The sequence below is a fragment of the Wyeomyia smithii genome, chromosome 3, assembly GCF_029784165.1.
Source record: "Wyeomyia smithii strain HCP4-BCI-WySm-NY-G18 chromosome 3, ASM2978416v1, whole genome shotgun sequence".
NCBI classification, from domain to species: domain Eukaryota; kingdom Metazoa; phylum Arthropoda; class Insecta; order Diptera; family Culicidae; genus Wyeomyia; species Wyeomyia smithii.
Window position 1 is genome coordinate 276963329 of NC_073696.1, and position 24893 is coordinate 276988221.

The window sequence follows — 24893 nt, forward strand, 5'->3', positions numbered from 1 at the left end:
CGAGGAAGTAAGCCGAGAAAGACGGAAAAAGGCAGCAGCAGCAGCCAGCCGCAACGCAAAGAGAGTGTGTGTCCATTATTCTTTTACGCGACGACAAAACTGCCTTCGTTTTTGTTTTCCATTATTTTGTCGCGCAAATAATTTGTCTACTATCGGTCCGGTATGAGTGAAAGTGTGCATTTTCGGTGCGGTACAAGTGCAGGCATGGTGTAAGCTGGCGAAACCGGCTCGAGTTCGATTGGCAATCGGTGCAAAACGCAGCCCAATAATCGGCGAAAGAAAAGGGCAGCGGCTCTCCGTGAAAAAGACGGAACGGACAGGACCTACACACTTGTGACAGAAGAGGGCAAGCGATGTGGAAGAACCAAGCCCACTTGTGTTTGCTGATTGCTAGTGTATACTTGTTGGGTTATCTGATCCTGGAAATTGACGCTGCTGGCAGTAAAGGTACGGTAATCTGGAACGATGATTCCCCGTAGGAACCAGTGGTGAAAAACGCAGATCTGTGGCCTGCCATCGGAATCCCATTTTTCACCGCCTCCTTCTCCCGTTGCAATACCAACATAACATCGATATCGGCTGCGCTTCTTCTCTCTCCTTCACACGTTCAATCACAGCCTGCTGTTCTGTTATGCTGTGTACAACATTGGCATAGTCTTCTGTGTTTAGTAAAATGCTTTTTAAAGTGCATCGCAAAGAAGGTGGCGACGTCGCTGCTGGCGACTCTGACTAGTCGAGACGAGGGCAGAGGCTCTCCTGTTCTCGCGTATTGTACTGGACTGAAAGATGTGCACTAACTCGTGTAATGCAGTCCTAATGATGGCAGCAATTTTCCCTTTTGACCGAAGCCGAAGCAACATCTCTACTGTCTGCCGGACATTACCATTTGGATTAATTTAAATTATGACCCGTCCTACGCACAAACGAATTAGCATATACTAAGCGCCGCTATCACTTTCGATTGCGGTTCATCAACTGTGTCTAACGCGTTTCTGTTTTGTTTTCAGCTGAACCGCGGTACTTTCTTGCCGGCAGAAATGGTACGTTGGCGTGCAAGTTCAGTGGTGCCGAGAATCCCGGCTGGCGCAGGAATGGGAAAAACCTTACCGATGGCAGCAGGTGAGTGACTCATCGCCCGGAATAGTAGCTACGGTTTTCCTTTAAGTGTACACATGAAAGTGGGAAATGCTACGCATTCCCATCGCCCACCCCATCGAAAGCGGAAATCGATATTTAACCCTTTCCCCCAGCTCTATGCGGGCTAATCTTCGCCGGAAGGGGGGGCCTCTTTTGTGTGTGAGGAGTCGAAAATAAACGATGTCAAAGTTTTGTTTAGAATCGTTTAATATTTGATGAGCGACTGCAAGGGGGTTAACCTTTTTGAGATTTTTTATTCTGGTGACTTGGTGACGATTAGATAGATTCGATGTAGACTACAATAATTTATGAGGAAGACTTTTTTCTCTGTGTGAACATAGATAGCCACAAATACCCAAAATGCTTAAAACTATCCGTAACAAGATAACTATCTATGTAATAAGAAGAGCAAGGAACGACAAAAGACACAATCTTTAAGTTTTGACATCGACATTGGGTACGAACTGTTAAGTAAATGTAAGAAATATGCGTAAGGCTCACCGGTCATTGCCGACAGTCAGCAGGGTTTTCCTACGAGGAAATCATGCCTTAGTAGAATTCGAAGATGTTAGTTTAGATTTTAAACGGTAATAATAGTACAATAATTTTTTCTATTGTACCATAAAGCATAACACAAAAAATTGAAAAAAATATATAGTTGGCTATACTTAGACTCCCCGAAGTCGCTACTGAGTACGCGCAAAGCCTCGAGGTAAAATTTCCGGATGAGCTTACCGAAGCCCCTCTGATGGACTGTGAAAGCAGCCATTAACAACGCAGCGAAAGGTGCTGTTGAATACGTCGAGAGGAATCGACGTAACGGCTGGTTCGATGAAGAGCGTCAAACGATTCTAGACGAGTAGAATGCAGCGCGGGCATTGATCTGCAAAAAAGGACCGTCATAACGTGAGTCGATACAAACAGAAACGAAGACAGCAGACCCATCTTTCAAGGGACAAAAAGTGCTGTCTGGAAGATATGGAGTATAAGGATATGAAGCAGCTGTACTCTTCTTAAGAAAAACGTAGATTCTACGAGAAATTAAACGCATGCCGCGAGCTGAAATGTGTCGGCATAAATATGGAGGAATCTTGACGGATGAACGTGAGGGGATCGACAGATGGAAGCAGCAGTACAATGAACACCTGAATGGCGCAAAGGCAGAGGACCAAGACCGTAGAAGGAACGACTTCATCAGCACAGTGGATTAGGAAGGCATACCGCCCCCCACGATAAGTGAAGTTAATGATGCTGTTAAGCAGCTCAAGAGCAACAAATCAGCTGGAAAGGAAGGCATCACAGTACAGCTTATCGAATTGGGCCCTGATTGGTTAGCTTTCTGAACAGGTACCAGTGGAATTGAAGGAGGGAGTTATAATATTTTCGTATACTGGACCATCTCTAATACCAACGGCAATGCCAATCGATGGAGCTAGGATAACCCCTTCAGTTGCTCTATTGAGGTCAACATCGGCTAATGTTTTTCCGGGAATTCAATACCACGCGGGACCATGGTGCCGAAAACACTCTCCAGTCGCTAATGCCACGAGACTCACCGAAGTTCGTCGGGTATCATGAATAGTGGCCTATATTTTATAGTTCCTTCAAAAACACGACTGAAGTCTGCAGGTAAACGGAAGAAGAGAATCTTGCCAGACTGCAGGCAGTATAGGGGCTCGGGCTTGGAGACAGTTAGAAGTCGTCCGTTGCTATCCGCGTCGGCTTAAATCGCCACTAAAACTAGGTTGGGGTGGTGCGTGTATAAAGAAAATGTGGAGGAGACAAAGGCTTCATGGAACAGCTTCATCTCTATGCTCGAGAGAGTATGAGCAATACCGACGTCCATGACTTCATGCGAAAGTTTTCTGCCATGGTAGAGGCCGTAGTGACAAAGCAGCTTTAAGCCGAGGAAGACAAACAGGCACGCAACGCAACGCAAGCAACAACGGTGCGAAAAAGAACCGGTGTGAAAGTGGGGTTATTATGTAGTTTTTCGTTGACGGTCAGTAGGTTGATATATCTAAATATTTGCAGAATTTGAAGATATCTGTTGGTAAATTAATGCTTTGTTTTAATAAAAAAACCCTCAATAACCAGAGAAATATGTGAGATAAAAATAAACTTTCTTCGAAGAAATTTTTTGTTTTGTTATATCAAACAATATTATGCAACATTGAACCGCGACGCGAGACAGGACATAACACTTATTATTCTTACAAAACATAAAAAGGAGTAAATTTACCTTTTTCGTCGACCGGTTTCGGGCTACGATCTTGCCCATCAGCTGGACGATGTCTGACTAGTTACTTGTAGTAGTAGTTTCCAATCTTGATACGCAGTGACAGTGCGTCTGCGCAGACATCTAGAACGGAAACGTGTACTCCCCAATCACATCGAAGCATATCTCTTGATCACGAAAACCTGTATGGAACAGAACTATTTTTCATTTAGGGGTAGGTTTTTCAGGCAGACATTTGGGCTCAGTATGGGCAAAAAATTGTCACCACTTTTGGCAGAAGCTTGTATGAGCGACTTTCAAATGGGATTGCTCAAAGAAAAATATTTCCCGCGGGTTTGGAGGCGCTAAGTCGACGACATCTTTTCAGTGGTAAAAGAACGATATCCTTCACAAACGCTAGATTTAATAAACTCCCGCTATAGTACAATTAAATTTACGGTAGAAAAAGAATCCGACGAAAAGCTACCATTCCCGGATCTTATAATTAACAGATAAGAAAATAATAGACTAAAGTACGAAATATACAGAAAACCGACATCCACAGACAGATACATTACCTCAGATTCCAACCATCACGGTGCTCAAAAACAAGCAGCCTTCCATTCGATGGCCCACCGTCTCTTCAGCATTCCGATGGAGAGCGAAAACTTTATAGTCGAAAGGAATAGAATACATGAAGCTGCTGAACTGAATGGATACGATAAAACCTTCGTCGACAAAATCCTCCGGAAAGACGAAAGGAGAGAACACAAACAGAACTGCACAACACTACAGCCAGAGAAAGAAGAAAAGCGTTGGATTAGCCTCTCGTTTTATCCAAAAATGACAAATTCCATCCAATCCGTACTTCAAAAACATGGTTTCCACGCTGCATATAAAAGCGATAATAATTTAAACGATCTGCTGGTTAATCTTAAAGACAAAGTGCCCCCGGAGGAAAAATCAGGCATATACAAAATCCCCTGCGAGGACTGCTGCGCTACATTGGCCAAACTCGGTGAAAACTCAAACCTAGACTGCGAGAACATAAAACTGCAGTAGACAACGATCGAGTCAATGACTCAAGTGTGGCAGCACACACTACATCCCAAAAACATTCTGTTGATTGGGAAAAGGCTAAACTAATAAAAAACGTACGAAAAACCTCACACTTCAATGCATGGGAATCCATGTACATCACTACCACTGACCACCCACCCGTCCCCTCTCTTCCATCTTACGAAGCTGTCAATACAGTACAACTCTCTGCGTATCAAGATTGGAAACTACTGCTACAAGTAACTAGTCGGACATCGTCCAGCTGATGGGCAAGATCGTAGCCCGAAACCGGTCGACGAAAAAGGTAAATTTACTCCTTTTCATGTTTTGTAAGAATAATAAGTGTTATGTCCTGTCTCGCGTCGCGGTATGTGATTGTTCTTACGTTGGCACAAGAAAATTAATATAGTAACATTGAAAAATTGTAGAAAATCACTACTAAAAGTTATATTGAAAAAACTGATTTTTAGTGGCAATCTGTAGAAAACTCCACATAAGTCCATTTAAATAGGCAGAATGACAAAGTTGTTTCTTATGACATGTGCTACAACTTTGCCGAACACGATGAATTTTTATATGCAAAAATGAAAAAAGCAAAATTCGCTTTTCACTGTTAAGTGGATTAATCCCAAAACTGTAACTTCTATAACATGGAGAATAATAAATGAAACAACTTTACAGAAGACACGGCGGCTCTAAAATCAAGTTTTTTGGCTCGAAGCAATTTCGATCACGTTTTTGCAGCTTTGGAAACAGTGTGCGGTGCTTCGTAGAAGAGTTAATGAGCAGATTAGGAGCTACGAGCAGAAACTACGTTCGTCAGGTGTCTCCGGAGGAACTGGGGCAAGTGACGAGCGTGTGTGGTACCTGCCGTTAGGAGCGGTAACGAATCCCAGGAAGCCCAACAAATCCGCGCCATCAACATTTTGAGGCACTTCCTGTGGACGAATTCGGCGACTGTGCTCGCATGGCTCCGCTCAACGCCGATATCACCAACTATTTCTTACCGGGTTGGCGAATTTTTTCGCTCACCAGCGTGGACGAATAGCGCTATGTATTATCGAAGCTCAATGTTGGGGACGATGCCCCAAAGTGGAACTCGGGGCTATCGTTTGACCCAGGGACCACCGTTCCTACGAAACCCAAAAGAGCGGTAGCCTGGACGGTCAGCGGTGGAGGACGAAGGGGATGTAGCATGCGAAGAACTACGTTTAGTGGGCGTACATCAAGCGGCCGAGGAAATAATTCGTGTCGAGCGTTTTTCCAATTGGGATTATTTGCTTAGAACAATGGCTCATGTACACCGGCAGCCAGGATCTGAAGGCAAACTCTAGAGAGAGAAAGTCGATGGCAAGCCTTGGACCAGGAAGATGACGTGATGGCGATGGAAATGGTTCAATACTGCGTTGCCACATTTACCAATGCATATGGAGGGATCGTGGGAATGCATGGTAAAATCGATGAAGGTAGTGATGAAAGCTGTTTTGGATAGCCCACGTCATCCTCGACGCTTGGTAAAGCTGCCGCTCGCATCATTACATACACACATGGATGATATCCTCTCATACTGACCCGGCAGTAGAGGAGGCCATTACCGCACAACAACTGAAGCAGCGGGTAAAAAACTTTCGCAAGGAGGATTTCCCATACCCAAGTAGTGCTCCAATTACTAGGAGTTTCTCGAACCCTTCCCTGTGGAAGAGCAAGAGAAAAGGATAACCCTGAAAGAGGGTGGTGTGGATGAAGCTATCAAAGTGTTGGGATTACTTTGGAATCCAACTAACGATATTTTATGCATTGATGCACATTCAAATCAACCAGCTTCGCGACCATCTATAAAACGAGTCATACATTCAGGAACTTTTTTGACACTCAACCAGTTACAGCTATTTGTGTGAACCAAAATTGCTGTAATCCAAAAACAAACCGGCGAACATCAGTGGCAACACGTTCGATCTCAGCAAAACCTAGCCGACGTTGTCTGCTGAGGTCAACTTCCTCAAGAATAGCAGACTCTGGTGTAATGGCTCGAAGTTCTTACAAGTAGAGAATTATGATGCGGACTCTCCAGGAGGAATATCAGATGACGAGCTGCCTGAACTCAAGGCCACGACGTTCAGTTTTCTGCAGGGTTGTAGTTGTGTTTATCAATGGACTTCTTCTAGTAGGAGGCTGATTGTGCAATTGTTCGTTCGGCAAATGCGCAACATGATGCTCCATGTAGGACAGACTGATCTGATGAATGCCATGAGACGAAGATGTTGGTCTCTGAATGTTTGATCTACTATTCGACTGATAGCACGTCGCTGTGTAAGATGTTTCCGGATTAATCCAATAGCCACCAGTCAGTTAATAGGTAACCTGCCGATATCAAAAGTTGTACCTTTACCTCCATTTGCTGTAACTGGCATTGACCGCTTCTAATTTCCGAGGTTCCAACCATAAACTACACGTGGAGGCCTATGGGTGACTGCCGTTAAATAATGTAAAAATTATCTGCAACATGTCGCAGGAAATGTGAAGTTATCATTCGAAGAATTGGCTACTGTTCTAAATGAACAGTCATGAACACTCGACCACTGTTTGCAATCTTGCCTGAGCGTCTGTTCTCCATGTTAGGGGCGGCTCAAACAACGTCTGATCCGAAGCGGACGGTTGACACCCAAGACGGCAGCCCCCGCATGCCGAAATAAAAATATTACGAACAATCAAGAATTGAATATGGACCGGAACAATCGACCACGACCTAGGTGACGAAATAAGGACGACGATTGGAAGCTCAGTACATGGGACTGTAGAGCGCTAGAACCCCGCCACTTCGACATCGTTGCGCTCCACGAGCTTTGCCGGAAAGGAAAGAAGGTAGGGTGATTTGTGGCCTCAGGGCACAGTACTACCAGAGCGGTGACACAATCAATGAACTGGGTACCGGCTTTATAGTGTTGCGCAGAATACAGAGTCGTGTAATCAAGTGGCAGGCGACCATCGACAGGTTGTGTTTGTTGAGAATAAAAGACCAGTTCTACAACTACACTATCCTTAACCCTCTAGTGCCCAGTGCCGCCTTTAGGCGGGCTTCAGTCAAACTTCTAAAAAACTTCAATAAATACTTAAAATTGTTTATAGAGATTCATAGTGATTTTACCGAAGCTCGTCTGAAAATTAACATGGGCACTAGAGGGTTAATGTACACTATGTACACTGCCCTCACGAAGGAAGATCCGATGTAGAAAAAAGAGCGTTCTACTTACAGCTGGAGAAATTTTACTCTCACAGATCCTGTTTCGTCGTCTATCACTTTTTACTGAGAAGGTTCGTGGCCCAGTACCAAGCGGGTTTCATGGAAATCCGATCCGAAAGATCTTACAGAAATGTCGCGAATACAACGTGCCTACCCATCACATCTTCATCGACTTCACGGCGGCCTATGATACAGTCGGTCGAGAACAGCTATGGCACATCATGCACGACAACGGATTTTCGGATAAACTGACTCAACTGATCAAGGCCACCATGTCGCAAGTGATGTGCTACGTGCATGTTTCGTGGATACTCTAGAGTCCTTTTGAATCTCGCAGAGGGTTAAGACAAGGTGATGGACTTTCCTGTTTGCTGTTTAACATCGCCCTTGAGGGTGTGATCAGAAGAGCGGGCATCGACTCGAGGAGCACGATTTTCACAAGGTCTGTTCAGCTTCTGGGCTTCGTGGATGACTTTGACGGAGGAAACTTACGCTCGACTAAAAGCCGAAGCCGGACGATTCGGGCTGCGAATAAATGCGTCGAAAACGAAATACATCGAGCGAGAGGCTCCCAACTCAAGTCTCTGTAGACAGCGATAAGCTTGAGGTGGTCGACGAGCTCGGGTATTTGGGGTCACTGGTGACCGCCGACAATAACACCAACAAAGAGATCCAGGCTGGAAATCGTGTCTACTTTTCACTTCGGAAGACACTTCGATCGCCAAGTTGACGCTGTACCAAACCTTGACAAGACCGGTAGTTCTCTACGGAATCGAGACAACAACGCTTCTCGCGGAGGACCTTAACGGCTTTGGAGTTTTCGAACAGAAGGTGCGGCGGACTATCTACGGTGGAGTACAGACGGACGACGGAAAATGGCGACGGCGCATGAGAGAACCCCATTGCACACCTGGCGAAAGTCAATAGGTTGCGGTGGGCCGGTCACGTCGTAAGGATGCCGGATGACAATCCTGCGAAATCACTTCTCTTCAGCAACCCCGCCGGCACTAGAAATAGAGGGGCGCAGCGTTCACGATGGCTCGTTCAGATCGAAGGAGACTTGCGGGTGATAAGACGCCTGGGGAACTGGCGAAACACAGGTCTCGATAACGCAGGTCTATAAGAGTTGCTAGATGTTATTCTCTCCGTCACCGAGACGGCTGAGGTATCATTCCAGCGTACAAGAAGCGCCATTAGCTATTGCGCTATCGTCACGCTTAGGGTGAAGAATGCGTTTATTTTGTCAGCTAGGACTCCATAGCGCTTGCGCTTCAAAGCATCCATGTGCCGGTGTCATTGTACAAGATTTTGGAAAATGACTTCCAGAATCGAGTACTAATTTACAACACAGAAGAGAGTCAGAAGTGCGTTCCAATCACCGCAGGAGTACCACAAGGTTCCATCGCCGGCCCGGTGATGTGGAATGTCATATATGACGGAGTGTTGAAGATAACGTTCACTATAGGAGTTGTGTTCGTCGGTTATTTTAGCTTCATTCCCATTCCATGAGTTCTCTTCACGAATATCTGTGAACAGATTTCCCCACCCCCTTGCAACAAGTTATTTTGTGGCTCAAAACATCATCATTAACAAACCGTAGGAATACATATGCCAGGACATCGTACTTGTTTTGGGTAAAATTTTTGGATCATCAAATTTTTATATTGGGAAAATTTTATTATCATTTGCCTTTACATTACGCAGCTCCATGATCGCAAGTGACTTCCTTGTGGTATCCCCGTTGTAGCACTAAAAAACTCATCTTAAACAATCTTGCTCACCATTCATTCCATTCCTCTTCCAGCGCCCGAATCACCTTCATGATTGTCGACAGCGAGGCTGACGTGGTGAAGCTAGCAGATGGCGACGACGGCAAACCGCTGGAAGAGTATCCACCGCCGACGACGACGGTTCCGACAACCGACGACGTGGGAACGACGGCGATCTCCACCCTGACTATACACAATTTTACGAAAACAGACACCGGTGACTACACCTGCCATGGTCAGTCGAAGAGCGCCCCTCCGCTGGCAAGCTTCTCAGTGCGGGAAGTGACCCTACCAAAGATAACCGCCTCGAGCCCGAAGCGCACAAAAATCAAACAAGGGCAACGGGTTCAACTGTACTGTGTGATACAAATGTACCCCCTGGAGTACTTTAACAATTCGATACAATGGTTCAAAGAGGACGATACCACCGAGAATAATTTTATGCGAAACACGACTGTGCGGGCGTTGAATGGAACACACGTGAACGTAACGCTCACAATTGCTGGGGTAAGCAAAACACACAACGGAACCTACTCCTGTAATGTTGGACCTTCGGCAATGCTGGATGAGAATTCCGCTATCGATCGGGAGTCGATGGCACTGCTAGTGCTCGATAAGCCCCAAGTAACGATTGACTATGTGAAGGCCGTTGGTGCCAATAAAATTTATCTAAACTGGACTGTCAACGATGGAAACGATGCGGTCAAGCACTACATGGCGCAATTCATGAAGAAAGGTGATTCCACTTTTACGTACTATGCGAATCGAATTGACGGCCGGAATAGTTCTTTTGTGTTGGAAAATTTCGATCCTGCTACGGATTATGAGATAAAACTGACTGCCCAGAATGGGCAGGGTAGTGGCCCAACATCGCCGGCTGTAAAGGTTCGTACCCTGGATAGTGATCCCAGCTTCACACCGGTAGTGGAAGTAAAAGGCAATACACATTCAACGATTACGATCGGATGGGCCGCACCTCCGGCAGATTTACTCGAGTACATTCAGTACTATGACTTGACGGTTTCGGTGGCCGGTGAAAATTCTTCCAAGTGGGAAACTTACTATCCACAAAACAGTCGCAATCTTCCGTACATGTTTGACAATCTGGACACTGCCACCGAGTATAGCTTTCGAGTGCGTGCCTGCAGCGAACTGGCCAAAGTTTGCGGAAACTGGTCGGAAGAAGTGAACGGTACTACTAGTGATGGTCTATCCTCTGCACCTTTGAATCTAAATATAACTTGCTCACATTTCAACATATCCCGTCGAAATACGGTTCGCATCCACTGGGATCCACCGAAGAAACCGAATGGAAAGGTTGTTTCCTACCAGGTCACCCTCGAAGGTCTCTCGCAGTACCGCAGCGAACATGGCAGTTTGAAGAATGAAACCTGGGGACCGAAGATAAAAAATGTCCAGCCGCAGTTCACTAAAACCGAGTACGATGGAATTCCGCCAAACACAAATTATACCGTAAAAGTTGCAGCCGTAACACGCACCAAGCGATCCGGTGTGGTTGCCAGTGCCACCTGTACCATGCCGGTTACAACTCCGGACAACATCGGACGTCTGATGTGGGGCAAACTGCGCACCGAAGATAACCAGTGGATTTTTAAGCTTTTCCTGCCACGGATTTCGGAGAGAAACGGTCCCATCTGTTGCTACAAAATCTATCTGACACGGCTAGCGCACAGGAACGAGTCTCTTCCGGAGCCGGAGAATCTGCTGGTGACGAATTATGCTGATGTGCACGCAATTAACAACACCCGTGGAGGAACTTACCTGGCGGAGATTTTCTCCAGCCTGAACTACAGCTCGGAAGTGTTTCTGGGCGATGGAAAGAACAACGAATACCGCGATCTCGCCTTCTGTCCGCAGTGCCTGCAGCGGACGAAGTTTCTTCATAATGAGAAGCCACCCAGTGGTGAGTTTTTTTATTCTATAACAAAATCATTTTTTGAAAAAAATATTTATTTCAGCCATTGCCAAAGATGGGCATGATAACAGTTTAACGGCGCAGAACGTAACCGTCACAACGCCAAACCCAACCCGGACTGGTAACGAAGCCGTCCCCGCTGCAGATCAGCTGAAAGTATCCAGCCACGATAAGCGGGAAACAAATGTGTACAACTACTACGAGGGTGGCGGCCCGAATCAGTTCGAAACAGTTTACGATGGAATTCTCGACCCGTCAAGCAACTATACGGGTTTTGTGGAAGTCGTAGGTACGATCTGGTGTGGTTACTCAAGTTCGTCACACAATTCTAATTGCCATTCTTTTTCTTTCACAGTAAAAAGTGACAGCGATCCGGGTGAGGCTCAGTACATCTCAACGTTTAGCGAATACTTTCAGGAAATGAATGCCGGCGCCCCGCTGGCGAGTGATCTGAGTGGAAGAGATCTGTCCTTTATACTTAACATTGTTATTCAAATTCTGTGCGGACTGATTTTGATTGTTTTGCTAGTGCTGCTCACACTGTGCCTGTTGCACAAACATTTCAGCAAGAACATCGCCCAGGAGGGCGAAGTTATCAGCTTGGGAGATTCACTGCGGTAAGTTTCAATCGTTCGAAATAAACATTTTATATGATAATCATACATTTATACATTGCAGTCGAGCTCTATGTCACAGCCGAAACAATAATGCTCACCACCGGCATCTGCTGGGATCGAATACCGCAAAACCACCGGTGATTCCACCAATCTCCCGGGAAGACCTGTCAAAGTCATATTTTGATAAGCACAAGGATTCCGATTATGGCTTTCAGCATGAGTTCGAACTACTGCCGGATAAGTTTGCCGATCGGACGACGAAGAACTCTGACCTGAAGGAAAATATTCACAAAAATCGTTATCCGGATATCAAATCGTACGATCAGACACGAGTAAAACTATCCACGCTGAATGGTCTCTCCGGGTCGGATTACATAAACGCAAACTTTGTTATCGGCTACAAGGAACGGAAAAAATTTATCTGCGCACAGGGACCAATGGATAGCACTATTGTGGACTTCTGGCGAATGATTTGGGAGCAGCATTTGGAAATCATCGTCATGTTGACCAATTTAGAGGAGTACAATAAAACAAAATGCGCTAAATATTGGCCGGAAAATATTAACGATTCCACACAATACGGGGATCTACTGATTACATTCGCTTCGGACAATTATTACGCCGATTATATTATAAGAAATTTAAAAGTAAGTTTCTTTCGTGATTGTACACGTTAGACAATGAACAACCGCCTACTTTCCCTGTAACAGGTTACTAAACGTATCGTCAATTCGTCCGGCGAGGAGGCTGAAGAGACGCGGTACATCTCCCAGTACCACTATCTCACCTGGAAGGACTTCATGGCACCGGAGCATCCGCAGGGGATCACCAAATTCATCAAACGCATCAACTCCGAATACTCACTACAGCGTGGCCCGATTCTGGTTCACTGCAGCGCTGGTGTCGGTCGAACAGGGACCTTTGTGGCACTGGACTCACTATCGCAGCAGCTGAACGAGGAGGGTCAAGTGTCCATCTTCAATACGATTTGTGATATGCGATATCAAAGAAATTTTCTCGTGCAGTCATTGGTGCGTTTTTATTTCTAAGTATTCAAAACATGTTGGAATTAATTTCTACAATCTGTCTGTGCGATTTCCAGAAACAATATATCTTTTTATATCGAGCCCTCACCGAACTAGCGTACTTTGGCGATACGGAAATTGACCAAAAATCATTAGCCACTACGGTGGAAAGTCTGAAACAGCCATCTAGCGAAAATGCGGAAATATGTAAGCTGGAAGCACAGTTCCAGGTGAGATTCTATGAACTAAAACAAAATTGAGCTTTCTACTTACTGTCTTGTTATTTTTTTTCTTTTTTCGCAAGCGAATAAAATCCTTCCAAGAGGACACACGAAAGACGACCGCCATCGGGGGTAGCGAAGACAACCGAGCAAAGAATCGCTCCGAAACGTGCGTCCCGTATGACAAGAACCGGGTCATTCTGGCCCCGATTCCAGGCCATGACAATTGCACCTACATCAACGCGTCGTTCATCGATGGGTACGACGACGAGAATAACTTCATCATCACCCAAGATCCGATGGAGAACACCATTTTCGACTTTTGGCGGATGATATTCGAGCAGCGGATAAAGACGATTGTGATGTTTTCCGAGGTGAGCGAAAGAAAACGGACTGGCATTTAAGAGACATATATTTATCCATCTGCTTCGTAGATCGGTGACGGGGCTAACAAGTGTCCCCGGTACTGGGCGGACGAGGAGATGCAGTATGAGAACCTGCTGGTGACGTACATCCAGAGCGAAAGTGGGCCGTACTATACGAAGCGAGAGTTTACGGTGATGAATTGTAAATCGAAGGACACCATTCAGGTGACACAATTCCAGTATAATGGATGGCCTACGGTGGAAGGCGAGGTACCCGAGGTTACTCGGGGTATGATCGAGATAGTCAACCAGGCGCAGAAGCACAGCTCCCAGCAGGAGGATATGTTCACGATTGCTGTTCACTGCAGGTGAGTGACTGTTGTTTTTTCGATGTAGGACTACGTCTTTGTTTTCTATACTGGGGTACATTCTGTAAAACTGAAAATGAAATCGGTCGCAATCGGATACAAGGACGCTTGCCTTGAGTAGACACCAACCACTGCAATATCCCGTATATTAGTGTCGAAAAGAAGTTGATCAACTAATGTTTGCTGTTTTGAGCCTACACTAATTTGATGTCTTGAAGGTGAAGCTTTTTCGAAAAGTTCGTACTAACTTTTCATGCTGAAGAAAAACTAAACCTAGAGACTGTCATACTGACTACAGAGTAAGCTTATTTGTAGTAATTGAACGATTTTTGTCGGAACCCATTGGTAATTTTATCTTCTTGTAATCTTCTAATGTTTCTACATTAGTAAGCTCTACATTAGGCTGTCCCAAAAAAAATCGATGTTGAAAAAGTCAAGGTTACTTACCTTACCTAGCAGGCTAGAGCCGGGGTGGCTCGTGCTGTATCAAGAAGTCGTATCCATTCAACTCGGTTCTGGGCTGTATGGCGCCATGCTCCCAGGCGTCTTATCACTCGTAGGTCACTTTCAATTTGATCAAGCCATCGTGTACGCTGTGCTCCTCTGTTTCTGGTGCCGAAGGGGTTACTGAAAAGGGTCGTTTTAACCGGGTTGTCGTCCGGCATTCTTGCGACGTGTCCGGCCCATAACTTTGATCAGATGTGCAATGGGGATCTCTTCTAGCAGCGCGTGCAGCTCATGGTTCATGCGTCTACGCCATTCTCCGTCTTCAGTCTGTACTCCACCGTAGATGGTTCGCAGCACCTTCCGTTTGAAAACTCCAAGGGCGTTGAGGTCCTCTGAGAGCAGTGTTGTCGTCTCTAGCCCATAGAGAACTACCGGTCTAACTAGTGTTTTGTACAGTTTCAACTTTGTACGGCGGCGCACTCGATTGGATCTCATTGTCTTACGAAGTGCAAAGTAGGCACGATTTCCCGCTTGAATGCGTCTCCGGATCTCCTTGCTAGTGTTGTTGTCAGCAGTCACCAGCGATCCTAAGTACACGAACTCGTCTACGACCTCAAGCTCATCGCCGTCTACGGTGATCCGGGGTGGGAGGCTGACATTGCTCTCCTTGGAGCCTCTTCCCTTCATATACTTAGTTTTCGACGCATTGATCAGCAGTCCAATGCGCTTAGCTTCCGCTTTCAGTCTGGTGTAGGCTTCCTCCACCGTCGCAAAGTTTCGTGCTATTATGTCGAAGTCATCAGCGAAGCCGTTAAGCTGAACCCGTTTCGTAAAAATCGTACCACTCGTGTCGATGCCCGCTCTTCGTGTAACACCTTCGAGGGCGATGTTAAAAAGCAAACAAGAGAGTCCATTACCTTGTCTCAATCCTCGGCATGACTCGAAGGGACTCGAGAGCATCCCCGAGACACGCACGTAACACATCACACGGTTCATGGCAGCCTTGATCAGCCGCGTCAGTTTATCCGGGAAGATATCCTCGTTGTCGTGCATGATCTGCCATAGCTGTTCTCGATCAACTGTATCATAGGCTGCCTTGAAGTCGATAAAAATGTGATGCGTGGACACGTTGTACTCACGCCATTTTTGCGAAATCTGTCGGATTGAAAAAATTTGGTCCGTGGTTGCGCGGGCTCCCATGAAACCCGCCTGGTACTGCCCCACGAACCTCCTTGTTAAAGGTGTTAGACGTTGGAATAGAACTTGGGAGAGTATTTTATATGCAGCGTTGACAAGCGTAATGCCACGATAATTGCAGCACTCCAGCTTGTCGGCCTTCTTATAGATGGGGCAGACGACTCCCTCCATCCACTCTCCCGGCAGTTTTTCCTCCTCCCAGATCTTGGAAATGACCCAGTGTAGTGCTCTAGCAAGCGTTACTTTACCATGTTTGTTGAGCTCGCCCGGCAGGCCGTCTTTGCCGGTGGCTTTGTTGTTCTTCAGTTTCCCAATCTCTCGCTGAATTTCGTGGAGATCGGGGGCTTATACCCGGTCATCTACTGCTGGCACTCCCAGGTCAGTTCCAGTTCCGCTTCCGTTTGTTGCATCGCCATTCAGATGTTCATCGAAGTGCTGCTTCCACCTGTCGACTACCTCGCTGTCGTTCGTGATGAGGTTACCTTCCATATCCTTGCAAAAGTCGGCTCGCGGCACATAGCCTTTACGGGATTGGTTAACCTTTTCGTAGAACTTTCGCGTCTCATTGGCAGTGAACAGCTCTTCTAGCTCTTCATGGTCACGATCCTCTTGCTGGCGCTTTTTACGTCTCAGGATCGTGGTCATGTCGTTCCTTGCCCGTCTGTATTTGACTAGGTTCTCTCTCGTCCTTACCCTCAGGTAATTCACCCAGGTCCGGTTTTTCTCTGACACCGCTGCCTGGCATTCCCCATCATACCAGTCGTTTCTGCCACTCGGCGCCTCTGTTCCTAGTGTCGTTGTCGCGGATTCCCTAATGGCCGTGCGAATCATGGTCCAGCCATCCTCGAGGAACCTGCGCCGAGCTCCTCTGCCGTGGGTAGTGCCGCTTCAAGCTGTTGTGCGTAGACTTCGGCAGCTTGCGGGTCCCGTAGCTGCTTGATGTTGAGCCGCGGGGATCGGCTCTGTCGTGACTGGTAGACAGTCGACAGTTTTGAGCGCATACAAACCGCCACTAAGTAGTGGTCCGAGTCAATGTACGCACCTCGGTAGGTGCGTATGTGGGTGATGTCCGAGAAAAATCGTCCTTCGATGAGCACATGGTCAATTTGGTTCGTTGTTTGTTGATCAGGTGATTTCCAAGTGGCTTTGTGGATGTCCTTGCGGGGGAAGAATGTACTTCGGACTACCATTCCTCGGGAAGCTGCAAAGTTGATACATCTTTGGCCGTTGTTGTTCGTTTCGGTGGAAGACTTTCGTGTCCGATCACCGGTTTATATAAGTCTTCCCTTCCGATTTGATTCCGATCTTGATGTTCCGCTGCGAGCAGCGGTCGTAGACGTCCTCCAGCTGTGCGTAGAAGGCTTCCTTTTCGCCATCGGGTCTTCCTTCATGCGGGCAGGGCACATTGATGATGGAGGAAGCGAATTAAGCAACTTGGTGTAGGCAAGGAGCAGGTGCCAGTTGACTGTGATTTTGATCCCAATGAAATTCACCGGATGTTTTTTGCCAGCTACACGGATAACTCGCCTCGGCGACCACGCTATTTTGAAAACGCTTCCCCTCACAGTTTTTCGTTCCGAGCATTCGAAGATTGGGAAATTGTCAACGCAATATGGGACATTAAATCAAATGCAACAGGTCGTCCTTCCTTTACTCCTGCAACAATTCACCTATATTTTTAATGCTATCATTGAGTCTGCAACTTTTCCTGAAGTCTGGAAGCAAGCAAAGATACTTCCACTTCGGAAAAAAACCTCATGTTCATGCTCTAGCAAATCTGAGACCGATAAGTATTTTGTGCGCGATGTCTAAAGTTTTTGAAAAACTATTGAAGAAGCAAATGACAACGTTTATTACTGCGAATCGTTTACTGTCGGATTGTCAAGCTGGCTTTCGTAAAGGTCACAGCATCAAAACAGCGACCCTACGTGTATATGATGATTTAGCAGCAGCAATCGACAAAAAGGGCACCGTCATACTGCTTCTTCTGGATTTCTCCAAGGCTTTCGATACAATTTCGCACCATAAGCTATGCTCAAAACTGGTAACTAACTTTAACTTCTCGCCTAGTGCAGTTTATCTCATAGAGTCGTATCTCCTAGGAAGGACACAGACAGTTTTCTGCGGTGAGCATTGCTCTGAAATTGGAGAGGTAACTTCTGGCGTGCCACAGGGTTCCGTGATTGGTCCTTTATTATTTTGCTGTTACATCAACGATCTCCCAACGGTGCTAAGATGGTGCTCGATGCAAATCTACGCAGATGATGTGCAACTATACATTAGGCGTTTTGGACCTTCTGCTCACGAGTTAGTAAGAATGGTGAATGAAGATCTGACACGAGTTGCCGAATGGTCTGACCGTATTGAACTGCACATAAACCAAACAAAGAGTAAGGCAATTTTTGTTAAAGGCTGCCGACTTAACACGATTTCTAGTAGTTCACTGCCTGCTATCGTTATGAAGGGACAAACTATCGAATGGGTTGAAAAAGCTGTGAACCTTGGTTACGTGTTTCAAGCTGATTTGGAGTGGGGCGGATTAATTAACCAGCAATGCGGCAACATTTATTCTTGTTTGCGATCGCTCTTCAGTACTGCGTCTTCCGCACCTATGAATATTCGACTGAAGTTGTTCAAGGCTCTGATACTACCGCATTTCTTGTTCGGAGACCTTCTGCACGTACGGCCTAACGCAAGCTCCATGCGCAGGTTACGAGTTGCACTCGTCCGTTTTGTCTATGGTCTGGACCGCTACGCAAGAGTAAGTCATCTCCAGCACAATTTAGTCGGATGCTCGATTCAGAACTTATACGCATACCGATCCTTCTATGGAAACTTTTTAAGACACAATCACCCCCAGTGCTTTTTCAAAAACTGATCCCAACCCAAAGTCGCCGTTCTCAAAACTACATAATTCCACGAAACAGTACGGCTGGCTACGCTAACACGATGTTCGTCAGAGGTGTGGTAAATTGGAATTTGATGCCTTCTACGATTAAGCGTTCGACTTCGGAAGCAAATTTCAAGAGGGGCTGCCTCTTGGAACTCTAGACAAACATAATTATATATTATTGTTGTAAAGTTAAAGTAGTAAATAGGATTATAAATTATTAATTAGATAGTTATGTATATGCATTTAACGTTATGCAACTCGGAGGTAGTAATTTAAAAGGTTTAACCTTACACTACCAGGTGATAAATAAATTGAATTGAATTGAGTAATTGTAGAACCGGCCCTTAATTCTCAATACACACATTCTGTCGCTGATCGCCTGCCGCTTGATCACACGACTCTGCATCTTGCCCAACACAATAAAGCCGGTACCCCGCTCATTTGTTGTGCCGCCGCTTTGGTAGTACTCGGCCCTGCGGCCACACATCCTCCATACAGTTTCTCTTTTCCGACAAAGTTCCTGCAGCGCTACGATGTCGAAGTGACGGGGTTCCAACTGATCCAGTAGGATCCTGTCGCCATCCTGTCCCGGATGCTCAGCGATCTACAGTTCCATGTTCCGAGTTTCCAATCAGTGTCCTTTTTTCGTCGCCTAGGTCGTTGCCGATTGATCCGGTCCGTTTCTTCTTCTTGATTATTCGTAGTAAAGTGTTTTTGCCATGCTACCTTACTAGGGTGGCGATGGCTAGTCTCGCGACGGGGTTGCCGTCTTAGATTTAGCTGGCGAGACACCGCGTTTCATGATTCAGCCGCCCGCTCCGGGTCGTACGCAGTTGTACGCCGCCCCTAACATGGGGAAACAGCCGCGTACGTTCCCCCTTCCCAGTCAGCATACGACCAAAGTTTCCACCGGGGGTTGGTTACCCGATCTCCGGTAAGGTTATTCGTATTCCGGTCGGCACCACGTGGATGTTGGGATAGGAGTTGCTGGACAGAGGTGAATGACCACAATAGGGTCTCAGGTGACACGTGTCCAACCATTTACCAACCAAAAAGTCAAGGTGCTCAGCCCTAAATTGAAAGATAATGTTATTGACGTTGACTAACGTCTATATCGAAGTTAGGCCCCTGAATTTGAAAATCTAGTAATTCAACCAGGGAAAACCAGAGAAAAGTGATCAGGTTTTGAGCGCTTATTTTGCAGTCATCTATAATCAGGTTTTCGAGGTTTTGGCATCAATCGATCAGAAATTCTTTTACGGTTAAATTTATGTAACAAAAACAAACTATTGTTTGAGATACACTATTGAAAAATTAATTAATATCGATTGTCTAAATCATATCGCGCAGCCAATCACTACCTCTCTTCCCAAGCACAGTCGACACTAACGGATACAATCGATCTGACTTTGTTGTTATTGTTGTTGTCACTTTCTGTTTCCGATGTTTATGCTGCTGCTAGCGGAAAAAACCTTGCAAATATGCATCTTTTTGTTGGTGTTAATTTTACGACAGCGGCCGGCGCCCCATCATTCTGATTCCAAAACCGCACCAGTGACATGTGGACGCTAGGTGATAGCAGCTGAAAGGAGGAAATACAAAATAGTACCGGTCATCTCGTGCCGGTTTCACCCGTAATGCTGGTGGCTTTAGTAGTAAATGGCTACTGCAAAACACTTAAATGGCTGGAATTCTGGACGGACTAACCAGGAAACTATAATCGGCAACTGGCACCTTTTGGTGCCTCTAAATTTTGTTACAGAAGCGGCAAATTGAATTTTCTGTTTTACCAAATGCTGCTGCTAGCGGAAAAAACCTTGCAAAAATGCATGTTTGTGTTGGTGTTAATATTATGACAGCGGCCGGCGCAGCTTTCAAGAAACATTTGTCTCTACCATTCCATCATCTATGTAGCCCCTCCCTCTTTCTATTTATCTGACGAAGCCTTGGTATAAAACGTATCGTTCGAACATTTCACCCCATCAGTTTCATTATTAAACCGTACCGGATACATACGGACGCTCAGTGTAAGCAGCTAAAAGGAGGAAAAACAAAATAGTACCGGTCATCTCGTGCCGGTTTGACCCGTGATGCTGGTGGCTACTGCAAAGTACTAAAATGGCTGGAATTCTGGACGGAAACCAGTAAACAAGAAATCGGCAACTGGCACCTTTTGGTGCCTCGCAGTTTTATAATAGAAGCGGTTCGTTGAATTTTATGTGTTACAATTGCTGTTGCTAGCGGAAAAAAAAACCTTGCAAAAATGCATGTTTATGTTGATGTTAATTTCACGACAGCGCCAGGATGTTAGCAGCTGAAAGGAGGAAAGACAAAATAGTACCGGTCATCTCGTGCCGGTTTCACCCGTTATGCTGGTGGCTTTTAGTAGATTAACCAGAAAACAACAATGTAATCGGCAACTGGCACCTTTTGGTGCCTCTAAATTTTGTTACAGAAGCGGCAATTTGAATTTTCTGTTTTACCAAATGCTGCTGCTAGCGGAAAAAACCTTGCAAAAATGCATGTTTGTGTTGGTGTTAATATTATGACAGCGGCCGGCGCAGCTTTCAAGAAACATTTGTCTCTACCATTCCATCATCTATGTAGCCCCTCCCTCTTTCTAATTATCTGACGAAGCCTTGGTATAAAATGTATCGTTCGAACATTTCACCCCATCAGTTTCATTATTAAACCGTACCGGATACATACGGACACTCGGTGTTAGCAGCTAAAAGGAGGAAAAACAAAATAGTACCGGTCATCTCGTGCCGGTTTGACCCGTGATGCTGGTGGCTACTGCAAAATACTAAAATGGCTGGAATTCTGGACGGAAACCAGTAAACAAGAAATCGGCAACTGGCACCTTTTGGTGCCTCGCAGTTTTATAATAGAAGCGGTTAGTTGAATTTTATGTTTTACAATTGCTGTTGCTAGCGGAAAAAAACCTTGCAAAAATGCAAATGTTTTCCATTTATACTTCTGACTTTTTTCCAAACTTGGGATTGGGGAACGGATGAGTTAATGGATGAAACCATTTCTCTCCAGCACTTTGTTTTATAAAATGTGATCAACGCTCGAGCTTTTGATTTTGCAATTTTGTACTTTTGTTCATTTTCCTCTGTTGGTTGTTTTTTGAATACATTTAGGCGTTTCTGCCTTAGCTTAATTGCGTTTGCTATTGAGTTGTTCCACCATGGAACAGATTTATCACCAACTTTAGACGAAGATTTTTTAATTGTTTTTTAACGCTGCTGTAATTATTGTATCGACAATATGAGAGTTTTGATCATTTATAGAGTTTCGGAAATACTTTTCTTGGAAATTAACTAGATTGTTATACCTTAGCCAATCTGCAGATTTGAGAATCCAATGTGGACGCTGTTCATCTGTAGTTCGAGCACTTAGTGGAGTAATTATAATAGGATAGTGGTCGCTATTACATGTATGATTATGAACTTTCCAAGAAAATATTTGAGAGAGCATAGGTGAGCATACTGTCAAATCAATACAAGATTCGGTACCGTTTGAATTCAAATGAGTTCCAGTTCCATCATTCAGTAAGATCAGTTCTAAGTTATCAATCAAATCGGCTATGACTCTTCCTCAAGGATTGACTGTTTTAGATCCCCATACAATATTGTGTGCATTGAAATCCCCAACTATCATAAAAGGCTTCGGTAACTGGCTTACTAAATCAGTGAGATCATTACTTGAAATCGAACAATTCGGTGGTAAGTAGATATTACAGATTGTAAATTTTGTTGGTACAAGTATTTGAACAGCTACTGCTTGGAGCTGTGACAAGGGTGACAACACCACCACGAGCATAGTCGTTACCTGCTAAAAAGTCATGTCTATAGACTTCGTAGTTTTTAAAAGTTGCTGCTTGGTGGAGTTCCAAATGAGACTCTTGCAAGCATATAATCATAGGTTTCATATCGGAATCTAGCATCTTAATTTCATTGAAATTGTTAAAAAATCCATTACAATTCCATTGAATGATCGAATTTTTATAATCCATCACTTAGAGGGGGAGAACATTTGAAATTCAATATTTCAATGCTAGCTTCCTTTCTATTCATAGCTTTAAATTACTTTTTGATTTTTTTGAGATTCGGGGGCTTTTCTTCCTCGCTTGTTTCAGAGCGGGGTCGATACGGCTTTTGTAGCTCAGCCTCCATGTGATCATCTGTGCTCTCATCATCGTCGTTCGAATTGAGAGTCGTGTTCATATAGAGTGCTGAGTTAAAGCTTGTACCTGGCCTCTGAGATTTTGTTTGTGGTATCTTGTTATGTGTAGTTGTCGTGTTTAGTGTATCTAATGTTCTGTCGAATGTTTCGGGATTAGGAGTACCCGTTAACAGTGAGTGTTTCTGTATTGTCTGTGTCGTGTTTGATGGTTCATTTTCTTTGTTGTCAGTAACAGTTTGTCTGTCTACATTTGAGTTACTTTGAGATCCCCTTAGCACGTCACGGTAGCTAACGTTCAATGAGTTCCTAGCCTTGTATCGGTTTTTGGCCTCTCGCATACTTACACCCTCAGTTACTTTAATGCGTACGATCTCCTGTTCGGACTTAAAAACTGAACAATCAGTGGACCACGAAAAGTGGCTAGATGATTTACAGTTTCGGCAGATGGTTTGTCCAGAGCAAACATCGGATTTATGTCCCTCTTCGCAGCAGTTTCTGCACACTTCTTCCTTCGAGCAATACTTTGCTGGATGACCGTAGTATTGACACTTATAACACCGGATTGGCCTAGGGATGAACATCCGCACAGTTAACACGAGGTAACCCACCTTGACCGTCTCTGGAATCCCCGATGAGTTGAATGTAAGAATCAAACTGTTTGTTGGCTCCAATACACCTGACCGCTTTCGCTTCATCTGTTCCACGTGGCAAACACCTTGGTTGGATAGATCATCAGCGATCTCCTCCATAGAGCGTAACGAAGTTCAGCATTTGTAATTATTCCTCTGGTCTGGTTCAGTTTCGCGTTTTCTTCGACTCGTACAGCCATATCGCCTAGCATTTTGCAGCGAAGCAGTTGATTGGCTTGGGCAATGTTCTTGGTCTTCACTAGTAGGGTTCCGTCTCGAAGCTTCACAGTATTGAGAGGTTCTCCGCAGGCAATCTTGATCCCCTTGTGGATGAAGATGGGGTTGACTTTTTCGAACGATGCATCTTTGATGTCCATACGCCTTACAACGAGGAACTTGGGACCCTCCCGGTGGCCGTCGAGCCGTGGGAAGACATCTCCGCCTTTGTCACCACTTTTTTTCTTCTTGTTTCCTCCCCCTTTAGGAGGACTCATCTTGGCAAAATCCAATTATCCAGTAGACAATGTTCAACCACTTTCACAGAAAACAATATAGGCGCCAAACAAAGGATAAAGAAATAATTGCTTTGTTCTATATAGAAGCAGGAGCGAAAATTTATACGTGTGAACTCTCCGAGTGTACTATAACGAATGTGATTCAAATGTTGATTATAGCCATAAGGTATGTTTGGAGAAATTTCAGGATATTCAAAAATGCTTTTTTTAATGTAGAAAGATGGGTGATCAATCCACCAATGAGTGAGATAAAAAATTTACTTTTTAATCAGAATAAGCTAGACGCAAGGTATCTTCGACAAAGTTTTAGGTTATCTCAAAACAAGAAACTTCACCGAAGACATCATGTTTCTATCTCTTACGTATACCGAGCAACATTGAGTTTTCTATTAGAGGGCACTAAAAATCACAATTTTCGTTCTAACCTTTTTCGTATATTTTTCCGAATTTTTAAATCTTCTACTAAGTCATCAGCGATGAAAAATGCATTTGTTTTCTGAACATTATTATTTTTTATCTCCCGAAATGAATCAGTTATTTAATATATTTGTTTAAATGCGTAGTTTTCCATCACATAAATGCCAATATCTCAGCTCCCCGATAAGATATGTGTCTTTTTTCATGTATATGCAACACCCGTACGATCCGCGGGGAGCATCTTACACAACTCGGACCTTAGTTTCTTCCATAAATGCAGCTCTTCTTCAGGGATCGCATCATCCCAACCGATCTTCTTCCGCCGCAACTGCTGCATAACCAGCTTCGCCAAGACTACTATCGGACCCAAGACTCCCAAAGAGTTGAACAATTTTGCAATCTCGGACAACACCTGCCGTTTAGTTAACGGCCCCGAGAGAACCGCTATCGGATTCACGCGAAAGAGAAAGTCATCGTTGGTTGGATCCCACGAAAGCCCAAGGGCCTTTATGACTCCGTTTACTTTACTGTCTTCAAAGCTCATCAGCATCTCTTGATTTGAGACGGAACACCTTCAAGAATCTCCGGATCGTTCGCTCACCATTTGTGCAGCTTGAATCCTCCCTTTTCCAGCAGTCCTTGTAGATC

General features: G+C 45.0%; 1 protein-coding gene across 1 annotated transcript in view; it reads left to right on the forward strand.

Annotated features, from left to right (window-relative positions):
• The window catches only part of LOC129729833 (tyrosine-protein phosphatase 69D), a 30298-nt gene continuing 5405 nt past the window's right edge, over positions 1–24893 (forward strand). The window contains exons 1-10 of the mRNA XM_055688676.1: positions 1–447; positions 1008–1119; positions 9460–11348; positions 11404–11649; positions 11716–11977; positions 12039–12624; positions 12688–13008; positions 13080–13232; positions 13307–13597; positions 13658–13956. Of these exons, the coding sequence (XP_055544651.1) occupies positions 354–447; positions 1008–1119; positions 9460–11348; positions 11404–11649; positions 11716–11977; positions 12039–12624; positions 12688–13008; positions 13080–13232; positions 13307–13597; positions 13658–13956 (4253 nt within the window). The 5' untranslated portion in view covers positions 1–353. The remainder of the gene's footprint in view (positions 448–1007; positions 1120–9459; positions 11349–11403; positions 11650–11715; positions 11978–12038; positions 12625–12687; positions 13009–13079; positions 13233–13306; positions 13598–13657; positions 13957–24893) is intronic.